The sequence below is a fragment of the Monodelphis domestica genome, chromosome 3 (assembly GCF_027887165.1).
Source record: "Monodelphis domestica isolate mMonDom1 chromosome 3, mMonDom1.pri, whole genome shotgun sequence".
In the NCBI taxonomy this organism is placed as follows: Eukaryota; Metazoa; Chordata; class Mammalia; order Didelphimorphia; family Didelphidae; genus Monodelphis; species Monodelphis domestica.
The window spans coordinates 469,516,704-469,529,477 of record NC_077229.1 but is presented as its reverse complement, the minus strand read 5'-3'; the positions used below and the strand labels follow the sequence as shown (position 1 = coordinate 469,529,477).

At 35.3% G+C, this 12,774-nt stretch overlaps 1 protein-coding gene across 3 annotated transcripts in view; it reads right to left on the bottom strand.

Annotated features, from left to right (window-relative positions):
• POLR3G (RNA polymerase III subunit G) overlaps nt 1-12,774 on the bottom strand; it is a 71,449-nt gene that overhangs the window by 22,361 nt on the left and 36,314 nt on the right. For all 3 annotated transcript variants that reach the window (XM_007487324.2, XM_007487325.2, XM_001362746.3), the window contains exons 4-5: nt 3,018-3,083; nt 969-1,019 (exon numbers count right to left, since the gene is read on the bottom strand). In XM_007487324.2, the coding sequence (XP_007487386.1) occupies nt 969-1,019; nt 3,018-3,083 (117 nt within the window). The remainder of the gene's footprint in view (nt 1-968; nt 1,020-3,017; nt 3,084-12,774) is intronic.

Sequence of the window (12,774 nt, the reverse complement as noted above, 5' to 3'; positions counted from 1 at the left end):
ATTATTTCTAAGGCAAAAGAGTAGTAATGGCTAGGCAGTGGAGTGACTTGACTTGCCCAAGGTCACACAGGTAGGGCATATCTGAGGCCATATTTGAACCCAGCTGGGACTTTTTATTTCTAGGCCTGATTCTCAATCCACTGAAGTACCTGGCTGTTTCCATGGCTTTTAAAATGTGGTAACATGAAGGAACAAGAACACTAAACCCAGAATAGGAAAAGCTTTCTGTTACAAATGCACTTCCTCCAGCACTAACTGGTTGTATGGTCCAATGCAAGTCTCCTTAGCTTTCTATACATTATTTCCTCATCTCCACAATGAAGTGAACAAAATCTGTGTCAACCACCTAACCAAGTTTCTTCCAAGATCAAATGAGATCACTTATGCAAAATGTTTTATAAATCTCAAAACATTATGAAAACACTAGATATTAAGCAACATATTTGTTTTAGCTTATTTCCTAAATTTAAATAAATATCTTAAGGAAATACTTCTGACTCCTACACAAAACTGAAAAGCCTTGATGAGCCTATCAGGAAACCCCAATAAAAGCAGAATCTTAAAGAATTCTTAGGTCATTATGTTTCATCAAATTAATTTGTTCAAGAGAGAAAGTATAAAATAATGGATAGAAAGTTGATGTATGAATAAAGTACACTTGGGTACAAGTCCTGCTTTTTACACATGCTGGCTATGTAACTTTGGATAGTCAATTAATCTCCTAATGCCTCAGGCATCTCTATAAGATAGATGGTAATGTAATGGTAAGGTAGATGAAATGTAGTAATAGGAGTTGCTCCTATCAAGAGTTCCCTGAACATCAATGAAATCACAGGTGCAGATTCTACACATCTCACCCAGGAAAAAAAAAGGAATACTGAAGCTTTGAAGCAAAAATGGAACTTTGGATAAAGCCAATATCAAGTAGTAATATAAGAATCTGAACTTCATTTTTTACCATATATTACCTTTTGTGTGTTTTTTCCTTGGCATCATTTCTCTTGGAAGTCTTCTCCAATCTAGGACAGGAAGCGGGGGGGGGGGGGGGGGGGGGGGAACAGAGGAGAGAAAGAGAGAAACATAGGGATGTTACCAGTAATTCTGACTGAGGAGACCATGTCTCTAGGTTCAATATATAATCCAGACCAATATTTTCTCTGGCAGAGATGAAAGGGGTCAAAGGCTCTCTGTTCAAATAATGGTAAGACTGTACTTTAATTCAAAATGTTAAGGTTCTCAGAGTAAAGCACGCTACTGCTGTGTCTGCCACCTGCAAGGAACAGTAAAGAATTGACAGTTCTCTGCATTAATCTAGTATAAAATCCATATTGTTAAGATAAAGGTAAACTATTTCAATCAAAAGTCTGCTTCTATCTTTATTCACCTTTATAACTACTACTATTTTCCTTGTTTCTTCAACTGTGTAGACATGGTACCAAGCTTAAAAATAAAGCATCATTAAAAAATAATACATCCAAAACATTGCCAAACCACAAAGAAAGCTCATTAAATTTGTAGCCAAAAATATTTAAATCTCAAGTTCATGTGGCATTCCTTAGCTAATGATTTCTACCCTGAATATTTACATTTAACGGAGAAAATGTTTCATAGAAAATCAAGCTAAAGTATGAAGAGATAATGTTTTAGGGACCAGTTGAGCTGAATAAGAAAAAAACAAGAGACATTTATTTGAGACAGTTTCCATGGAAACTTATGTCCTCATCAACAATAAATGCTGACTGACCACGTATGTGCACATTATAAGATATGAAAGAAGTAAAGCTCTCTTAAGCCCCTTTTGAAAGGTCAGGTGCAGAAAAACATTGAAAATACTGATTAAAATATGAGATGGGTAGTACAAAAAAGAAAACAGCCCTAGTTTGAGAGAAAAGAGATCTAAGTCCAGGTTCTGGCATTTCCACTAACTCACTTACCACTATGGTCTCAATTTCCTCATCTGTTTCTAAAATATGAGAGGGGAAACGGATTAGGTGATTCTCCCCAGGGGCCTGAGAAGAAAAAAACAGCCCTAAACCTTTAAAAGAAGTATTTGAATAAGTTTATTGCCATTGTAATCTTACATGTTTTCTTTTTACTATTTTTTTGGTAAAATTTTTGCAAATTTTTCAAATAATTTTTTATAAATTATTCTGAGAAAGGATTTATCATCTACTTTACCAGACAGCCAAAGGAATCCAAGAGACACAAAAAGCTTAAGAATCCCTGGGTTAGATGATCTTTAAAAGTTCCATTCATCTCTAATTCTGTATCAAAGGTAAAACTTGTGGATATTGTAATTACAAAGCAGTCAAAGTAGATGATGTTAGAAAATGCACCCATACAACTAAAAATAATTTTACATATGCATAAATGAAAGAAAGGTGAAGTATTGAGAGCAGTGTGGAAAAAATACATTTGAAAAGTAGAGTTTTAAGTGTTCAAATTCTCTCAGAAGAGGGGTAAACCATTATTGGTTTTACAATAGGGTTAAAAGTCTGAATAAGAAACAGGAAAGTGCTTTTATCATGGAAATAAAATGTTTTTGAGACTATAGTAGTCCCAACAAAAAGAAATGTCTTTTGCTGACAACTCTAACTAGATATTATAGCTCATCCTTGCTTTCTAGTTTATCCCTGTTTTAAAATGTGAAAAATCCTTTTTTTAATACCAGCTCCTGAAGTATTCACATATCAGTTTATGCTAAGGCATGGACCATGGGTCACTTATTCTTGTACCATTTCTAGTGTTTAACAAAGGGTTCTGCACAGATTAGTTATTTAATAAATATTTCTTTAATTGAATTATTGAAGCCCTAATAACACATTATTAACTCAGAATATATAAGAGAAGACAAAATTTTGAATTTGGGAAGAATGCTTTTATCTCTAAAGTATAAAGATAATAAAGAGATGCTCATGTTATTTATTCTGAGGTTCTCAAATGACCAAAAAATTTCTATTTAAAAGAAGACAAAAAATGCTTAAAATAAAAGTGTTAGCTACATATTTTCTATTTACCTGGTACCCATTCCAAATCATCGTCTTTGTAACTTTTCAGATATCTTTTACTGTATCTTTCAATTTCTAGAAAAAAGATAGAAATTATACATTAGCATAAAATAATATGATAATAAATAATAGCACCACGCAAGCCTGATTTCAGGTCATATTTATTATAATTAAAGGCACTGAATATTTCCTTTCATTTCATGGATTTTTTTTCTTCTAGTATATTAAAAACAAATTTCTAAATATATACAGAAACAATGGGTTACATTCTTGCCTTGGTCACAATGAGATTAAGAATTAGACATTTTAAAGTTCAAAGAAATTTCAGAGATCCTTTAATTTTACACATACAAAAAACTGAAGCCCAGAGATTATATATATGTGTGTATATATATATACACACATATATATATTACTTGCTCAGGTTCAAAGAGCTAATTAATGTTAGAGCCAGGAACAGAACCTGCAAATTCAGATTCCAAAAAAAAAAAAAGACTCTTTCCCTTACTTTATACTTTGATGTATTCTTTTTATAATTTATCTTAATGGATTTTCTCTTCCTTCAACCTACCCTTAACATTGAAAAAGAAAACAAAACACTTCTAACAAATATTCAGTCAAAAAAAATAATTTCCTATATTGAACATGTCCAGAAAATACATATCTCAATCTGAACCTTGAATAGATTATCTGTTTACCAAGGAGTAGTGAAGTATGCTTCATCATTAGTTCTCTGGAATCATGATTAGTAGTTCCATTGGATGAGAATTTTTCTTAAGTCTTTCAAAATATTTTTCTATAGTGTTACTTATTGTAAAAATTATTCTCCTGGTTCTGATCACTTCACTACATCAAATCATATAAGTCTTCCTGGGTCTCTCTGATATTGTCCCATTCACCTTTTTTACAGCACAATAGTATTCCATTACATTTATATACCATAAGTTGGACCTATCGTCCAAAGGATGAGCACATCCCTTGTTTATCATAAGTACATGAGTATTTTTCCTCTTTCCTGGTCTCTTGGATACAGACATAGTAGTGGTATCCCTTAGTTAGAGAGTACATATGTCCAATAGTAACTTTTGGGTCCTAGTTTCAAATTGCTTTCCCAAATAGCTGTTAAGTTCATAATGTAATATTTTTAGGGAAAGAATGGGAAATTGAAAAAATAGGGGATACCAGAAGGTTTGTGGTAGGGTATGGAGGAGTTGAAGGAAGAGAGGGAATATGGCTGCTGGTGAGTCAAAGGTGTGAGATGCCCCCTGCCGAAGGGCTATTTTTGACCAAAGTGGGATGTCTGAGAAATGAGCCACTTATGATAGCATGTGGGAATGTCTTCTCTCTGGAGTGCTGCCGAAGTTGCCCCAGAGTAGGCTAAACACAGACCCTCCTGAGGGACAAGCCTTCCCCCCACACACACTTTGGTCGCCCAGAAGGGATCCAATAAGGACTGTTTGTAATTTGATGACTGAATTGAGGTTCTCTATGCCCTAGAAAAGATAGTCCACATATCTGACTGCGATATTCACATAAGATAAATTTTAATAACCAGTTCAGATTGGAGAGGAATCAGGGAAAAGGGAAGAGGAATCTCCCTACATAAGGTTTGAGGTTTTCTCAGTTTTGGAGCTGAGGCCAGGCCTCACAGGCTGGTGGAGCTTTTCTCTTATTCCTGTCTATGCTATACCTGTGCAAGTTTTCTTAATTTCAAAATCTTAGCAGTAGACAGCAAGCAACAAGAAAAGTTGTGATCTTTAGAGCTGGTTGAGCCTGTCTCTTTGGGCTGAAGAAAATAGAGGCACTTCTATCCAGAGACTGGGAAGAACAACTCCTCCTACTCCCCACCCCAGGAAGGAAGTGCTAGTCACTAGACCAACTGCCACTCCCAGTTGCCCCTTCCCCCACCAACTGTCAGTCTTGTCAGTTTCTTCTCTAATATTCCTACTGTTGCTTGTTCCAACACAGTGGCAGAAAGTCTAGAACTTGTTTTTGATTCCTTTCCACAATAATTACATTAAGAATGCATTAATGTGCCTCTTTTCCTGCAGCCCCTTCAGGATCTGTCATTGTCCTTTGTCAACTTTGTTGATCTGTTGGGTATGAGTTAGAACTTCTGAACTGGTTCTCTAATGCCTGGTGATTTGGAGGATTTTGTTTTGTTTTGTTTTGTTTTGTTTTAATATCACTGTTGATAGCTTGGATTTCTACTTTTGAAAACTGCCTATTCATATCCCTTGACCATTTGGCAACTGAGGAATAATTCTTATTCTTAATAGTCTGACTCGTTTCCTTATGTATCTTGAAAATAAGATTCCTGTCAGCAAAACTTAACCATAAAGATTTTCTCCCAGGATTCATGTATTTTTAAAAAATTTAAATTAATTTATTTAGTCAATTTATAACATTATTCCTTGGTTACAAGAATCATATTATTTCCCTCCCACCTCTACCCCCACCTTTCCCATAGCTGATGTGCAATTTCACTGGGTATTACATGTGTCCTTGATCAAAACCTATTTCCATGTTGTTGGTGTTTGCATTAGGATGTTTGTTTAGTCTACATCCCCAACCATGTCACCTCAACCCATGTATTCAAGTAGTTGTTTTTCTTCTGTGTTTCTCCTCCTATGGTTTTTCCTCTGAATGTGGATAGTGTTTTTTCTTGTAGATCCCTCCAAGTTGTTCAGGATTACTGCATTGCCACTAATGGAGAAGTCCATTACATTCGATTGTACAACAGTGTCTCTGTGTACACTGTTCTCCTGGTTCTGCTCCTTTTGCTCTACATCAATTTCTGGAGGTCATTCCAGTTCCAAGATTCATGGATTGTCATCATTCCATACTGCCTGTTTTGAACAGAGCAAGTCAATAACCCTCATTGCCTAGCCTTCTGCCTTAGAACCAATACATAAATTTGCTTCTAAGATGGAAGGTAAGGGTTAAAAAAAAAACAAATGGAAGGGAATAAAATGAAATTGCACAGGAAAGATAGCCTTGAATGTCAAACATACCCTGACTGTTTTATTCACAATGGTCTCTCAACAAAGATATACATTTCTTTTCTAACTGCCTACCTCTCAAAAAAACAAGCAAAGAAACATACCTTTTAAGATTTAGCTGAAATGTAACCTGCTTCCGGATAGTTTGATATCTTTAGACAGAAATATCTCTCTTTCTACTGAACTCCTATTAGAAATCTGTACCTTTCTCATACCATTTAACCTGTGTGTAACCTATTATATCAAAATGAATGTGGTATCCTGTGTATTTAATTGTTTCCTGAAGTCAAGGATCATACCTGTGGAACTTTGTAGCCCTCCTCATAAAATCATTTTCTATTTGGGTTTTAACTTTGTATTCACAAATATCTAAATAAATGAGCTAGACATGAAAGTTAAATGGAAGTGTGTTTTTTTTTAAATGCAGACATTTCCCAGAAATCAAGCCATGATAATGAACTTCAAGCAGCTTTGTTTTTAAAAATTAAACACACTAGCTATGTTTCCCATAATTATGAAATGCATGTAACATTAAGATGAATTACTTTCTTTTTCACTTCTTAGCCTTTCTAAGTCTTTCTGATGGAAGGAAAAGAAAAGTGAATGCATTTTTAATACTAATTGAATGTGATATTTCTATATGCATTCATCATCATGTCTTAATGGCAGTATCTTTGATAATACAAGGATGCTATTGATTTGTCTAACTACTACAATGAAAGAAAAAACTAAGATCAATGCACAGCCTAAACTAGCTGCTCAGCAGAAGCTGTTAAGTATTTATGAAGACACTCATAGCTCCACTTTAATTATTGTTAGATGAATAAAGTGCTCATCACAGTCATTAACTACAAACAATGGTCAATTGAAGGTCTGTAGAAACTGAAGTTTGTTTCTATAGCCTTAAATACAAATTGAAGTCCATACATATTTACTGAATGCCTACTTCATGCAAGGCCTTGACAGTTCTAGACACTGTGAGGGATACTAAGAAGAAGAAGACAGAATTTTTGACCATGGCGAAGCTTAAAGCCCAATTGAAGACATAGATCTCAATTAAGCTCTATGCATATAACCAAAAGAAATATATTTAACCAACTAATGGAAACAAAATTTCTGTAGCAATGGATAGAAATGATCATCTATGTTTCAACTTCAAAAGTATAAAAACCTGAGAGATGTTTACTATCCAAACAACCCCTAAGTTTCATAAGATGATGTGCTTACTGAAAAAAATAAAAGGAATAATATAATTAACAAGCATGATTTTTATATTAACATTTTTGTGTAAAAGCCAAGAATATAAAAACTTTCATCAAAGTTCAAGTGAAAATATTCAAGACTGGGATCCTTCCATTTTTCTTAAAAAGGAATGATCACTGATGTGCATGAAGAATTATGTCTATATTCATAAAGACTCCTTTTAAAAATGCTAAATGTAAATGGAACTCAATTAATCATATTCAATATCAAATAGCCAGTGGAAACAACAAAACTTGGACATGGCCATTGTGTGGATTAGTTTTGCCTGATTATGGGTATTTGTTAGAAGGATGGTTTTTTTCTTTTCTCCCCTTTAATTGGGGACTTTGGATGGGAAGAATGTGGGTAATTAACTAGAGTAGTGCCAAAAAAACCCAAAGGGATGATTGTAACATGTTTTTAAAAGCCATAGAAGAGAATAAATGGAAGTTCAGAAGGAGACAAGAACTATTTGACAATAACATGTAGAATTGATCATATAATTTTTAAGAAATAGACAGCAAGAAAAACATTCATTATTTTATATATATAAATATATACATATTTATCTTTTTCATTCTGCTATCAATATAGATGCTTTTGATATTTAAATTCAAAACAGAAGGGTTTTGTTGTTGTTGTTTGTTTTATAGTTTCCTGTTGCCTTGTGAAATCGTTTGCTTCTAGTTGTTGGATTCAAGTTTTTAAAGACTGAATTTCATCCCTGGCTTTTTGGTTGTCCTTCTCCTTCTGGTCTGATTTTCTTTGGAGGTCATCTTTCATCTCCTTTGCCTCATTTTCAAGCTGATTAATTTTGGCTTCAAGAAACTATTTTCTGTTTCCAGATGGTTTATTTTGCTTTTTAAGTTCTTTTCCCAGTTGTCTTCAGTCTTTATTTTTTTTTAATTGTATTTTGAGTTCTTCCAAAGCCTGTGTCCAATTTGCTGGAGTTTCTGTGTTTTTGCTTGGTGTTCCTTGATCCTCCTCTGTTTTATTTTCTCTTTGTTCATTGCCTGGATAGAAGCTGTTGATTGTAATTTCTTTTTTCTTTTTCTGTTGTTTACTCATATTTCCCCCTTCTTTCCCAACTGTAGTTGCCTGTAGTCTTGTTCCTCTCATTATGTGCTGGATCTGTGGGTTTGGGCTGTTCTGTTCTAAAGGGGCTTCTCTGTTCTGCTGATTGATCAGGTTAGTCAGATCTTCCCCACCTGACAGTAGAAGCTGAAATGGAGCTGGGCTTCTCGCCCTGTTATCAAGGTTGTTGCCTATAGTTTATTGCAGCCTTTGCCTTTGAAGCTTAGTCAGCAAGGCTCTCAGATCAGTCTGTGGGGAAGGGGTGATGGATCTTGAGCTTCCCTGCCCTCTGAAGACTTCTTATCTGCCCTATTGATGAGACTGAGACAAGGTAGAATTGATCTGCAAAGCTGGATGTGCCCTGAGGCCAAAACTTTGAGAAGGGGAGGAGGGGCAAGATGAAGTGTCTTGGTTGTGACTAGGCTACCTGCTCTGTGCTTCTCCTCCAGCTGCCTCTACACTGCCTGTGTTCAATGCCCTGAGCCTGGCACAGCTGTGCCAGCAAGGTACTCCTTCAGGACTAGTGCCCTTGCCCTCCCAGAGATTCCAGCCACCCCTTGAGGCTCATCACTGTATGTGGGGGAGGGGTCCTGGGACCTTCCTTCTTCCATCCCCTTAAAGCCACGTGTTTTAGAATTCAGGCTTTTGGTGGGTCCAGGAGGAGGGTTCTCTAGCTCTGTCCTATTGTTAGATTTGGTTTTCAGTCCCTTCCAAGCATTGTGCGTTTGATTGGTGAGGAAGGGTTTGCGGAGGTCTGAACTGTTGCTGTCTTGAAGCCCCCATTTTCAAAAGGTTTTTTTAAAAAGATAAGATATGGAAAGAACTAAGTTTAAAAAAAGAAGGAAATCATGAAGGTAACAGGGTAAAGACTGGACTAGTAAGGTAGGTCATAGATTGAATTTAGGGAAAAATTTGGTGAAATTTTGGAGAATCTCAGGAAAATATAAAGAATCTTTAGGTTCAAATAAATACTGCTTCAGATTTTATTTTTGGGTTGAAAAAGGAAATGCACCTCTGTTTTCATATCTAAAAAAAAGAAGCATTGGTACTAGATGTTCTCTGACATCTCTTTCAAGACATCTAGGATCTTTAGATTCTATCATAATTAAGGAAAACATAAAATGATGAATGAGAATCAAGTAGGATTAGACATTTATACTGAAGAAGAAAATCCAAGAAAAAGGAGGAGGCAGTTGACAAGACCAGGTAAGTAAATAAAGTTGATTGGAAAGTAAAGCAATACTGATAAAAGATATTGGCTGGTAGGACAAACTGGTGAAACAACTAAGAGGCAAATATGAAGCTAACAAGGAAGTAGCTATGGTTTATGGAGTTGTTAAAACTAAAGAAAAGAAGCTGAGTGGGACTGTCAAATCCTTAAGAGGTGATAATTGGCTATAAAAGTTTTAACCAGGCACTTAAGAGAGAAGGAATCAATATCCATAAAAATAGCTGTTTTTTTAAAGAATGAAAATCTCAGCTATTTCTAGAAAAACAGAGAAAAAATTATAGTGACTTATGTAAAGTGTGCTGAATACATTTTGCCATAGCAAGGTGACTTTCCTGTGTTCCAAATGAAGACTGATCACCCCTCCTAGAGAAGTCAGTGTATTTGAAGAATAATTCTCCACAATTCAGATTGTTAGGAAGAATGAAGTGTTCCAAAATGAAAAAGGAGCAAGTATTCTATGGCAGGGAGCGAACAAAGTAAAGAAAAGGAGACTTGGTCATTGTCTGAATACTATAGAGTTTAAGTACTCTCTAAAGAGAAGAAAGGAATGGGGAAATAGATGAACAAAAATGTGCTTAAAAATTTTGGGGGACTCTTCTGAAGAGGAGGGAGCTGATGTTCTGAGAAGAAAGAAGCTGCTTCTTTGAATAATGACACAGTAGAACCAAAGAAGCTATCAGGTAAAATATCTAGTAAGGGCTAGAGGAAGAAGAGAATAACAATAGTCACTGGTGATTCTCTATTCAAGGACAATGAAGCAACTATATGTCTACCTTACAATAAGAGAGAGGTCAGTTGCCTTTCCATGAAATTACAGATTATTATCAAAGATTTATCAAAAATGGATGACAATTATCCACTGCTGGTGATTCACATTGGCACGAATGACACTGCCAGAAAAAAAAAACTAAAAAGGATCACAAACAATTATAAAGTCTTGGAAGAGAAAAAAAAATCCAAAACTAAAGACCATCCTCAAGGCTACCCACTGAAGTAAAGGAATATATATATTTTTAAAAAAAGGGAAACTAATTTGGAAACTGAATGACTAGCTAAGAAAATGGTAGCCAAGACTGGAATTTGGAATTCTATCCCATGGTTAAAATTCAGGGATAATAGATTCCTGGCCTAAGAAAAAAGATACCTAACAAAGGCTAGTAAGAATGCTCTTGGTATCCATGCAAATTCAATTCAATAAACATTTATTAAGTACTCAGGATGTGCCAGGCACTCTGCTAACTAGTGGGAAAACAAATAAGAAAAGATAGTCCCTGCCCTCAAAGAACTTACAATCTAATGGAAGAAGACAAAACAAAAATGGAAGGTCCACCAGATGGTATCAACACAAGAACATAATGTTTCTTGGAATCAAAACCAGGTTGAGCTGCTGATGGTAAACAAAGAGTACCTGGAACGTTTTGAGCACTCTATGAAGGTAGGCTTTGTCAGGACGTTAGACCAGGGATTTTAAATGGATATAAATATTCAAAAGAAACAGAAAAGTTAAAGAGGTTGTATATTATGAAAATATACTCATATGAGTAAATCTAGGAACTAGATGAAAAAAGTATGATGGAAATTATTTTAGTGAAGGTTAAGGGAAGAAAGAAATTATTTTTATCCCTGAAGTATGTAATAGATCACCAGACGAAAGCTGAAAAAGAAGTCTGAGAAATAGATTCCAAACCTGACAAAGAATGAGCACTATCTCAAGATCAATGTCAATACACAATAACCAACTTAGATTTTTAAAAGATCCATATAGAAGATGGCAGCAAGGGCACATAACAGAGGATGAATGTAAAAGTATGGTGGAATAGTGTCTTAAATGATTTTCAGAATGAGCAGAGGCTGGTAGTAATATGGTACCAATAAGTGATTTCAATTATCTAGCCATTTCCTGAAGCCTTCTTTCTCTCTCTGCAATAAGCATAGTATCTAATTAACTTTTTCACCTAGTGATAATTTTATCCTTCATAATACAGAAGACCTGGTGGCAGAACCAAGATGGTGGCTTAGTAGCAGTGAAAGCTGGAATCGCTCCAAGAATCCTTCCATAATTTGGAAGATCAAAAAGGGGAAATTCCATATTAGATCTGATTCTCATTAACTAGAAAGAAGGTAGTGCTGCAGTGGGCCTTAGGAAGAACTAGCCATTCTCCTAGAGTTTATGATTGAAAGAAAATCTGAGCATAATTTGACATGTACCCTAGGTATTAGAAAAATAATTTCAAAGGCTTTAGAAGAAAGATAGGTAGAGGATGTCATGGATTAAAATGTCACAAGAGAAGAATTCATCCCAAGAAGATAGGAGATTCTCAAGCTACAAAAGAAAACAATTCCTATAATGAGAAGGAAATGAGCACTATCTCAAGATCAATGTCAATACACAATGTACTCAATAACCAACTTAGATTTTTAAAAGATCCATATAGAAGATGGAAGCAAGGGCACATAACAGAGGATGAATGTAAAAGTATGGTAGAATAGTGTCTTAAATGATTTTCAGAATGAGTAGAGGCTGGCAATAAAAAAACTTTTAAAAAGGATCTATGGTGAAGAAAAAAAAGGTTAAAGGAAGGAATACAGACTTTAGGAAGGATGGGACTACAAAAGCAGAGCTGCTTAATTGTTACTCTGATTGTTTTCTTTGCCACTAAGAATGACTTTGATATTAGAAATCACAAAATAAAATAACAAAATGAATAAGGACTAAGAGAACATCTACAATGCCCTTGATAATTTCAAGTCACCTGGCCCAGATGAATTCAAGTAATGAAAGAATCAGCAGATGTGATTGATGAGATTTTGAAGATAATGGAAAATTAGAGAGATACAATAATATTGGGAAAAAGAAAATAACCTGAACTTCAAAAGAGGAAAAAGACAGTCTACAAATTATTAGTCACTGGGTTTGACTTGAATACTGAGAAAAGCCTAGAATTGATCATTAAAAAGTTTTATAAGTAAGAGAGAAAATGAGGTAGGTCTGCAGGGAGATGCAGATGCAGAGAAAATATTCTAGAATATGGGAGGGGGGGGAGTGTGAGACAGTAAACTAAAGTTGGAGCTGAGGTCCTTCTCTGGTTTGACCTGGAGGGACTGGCTGCTTTCCCTTGGTGGCTGTTTCTACCTTGTCTTTCCCATCCTACCTGCTTACCTGCTGGCTTGTCATCTACTGAGCTTCCTGGTGTGATCCTGAATCATTTGGGCCATC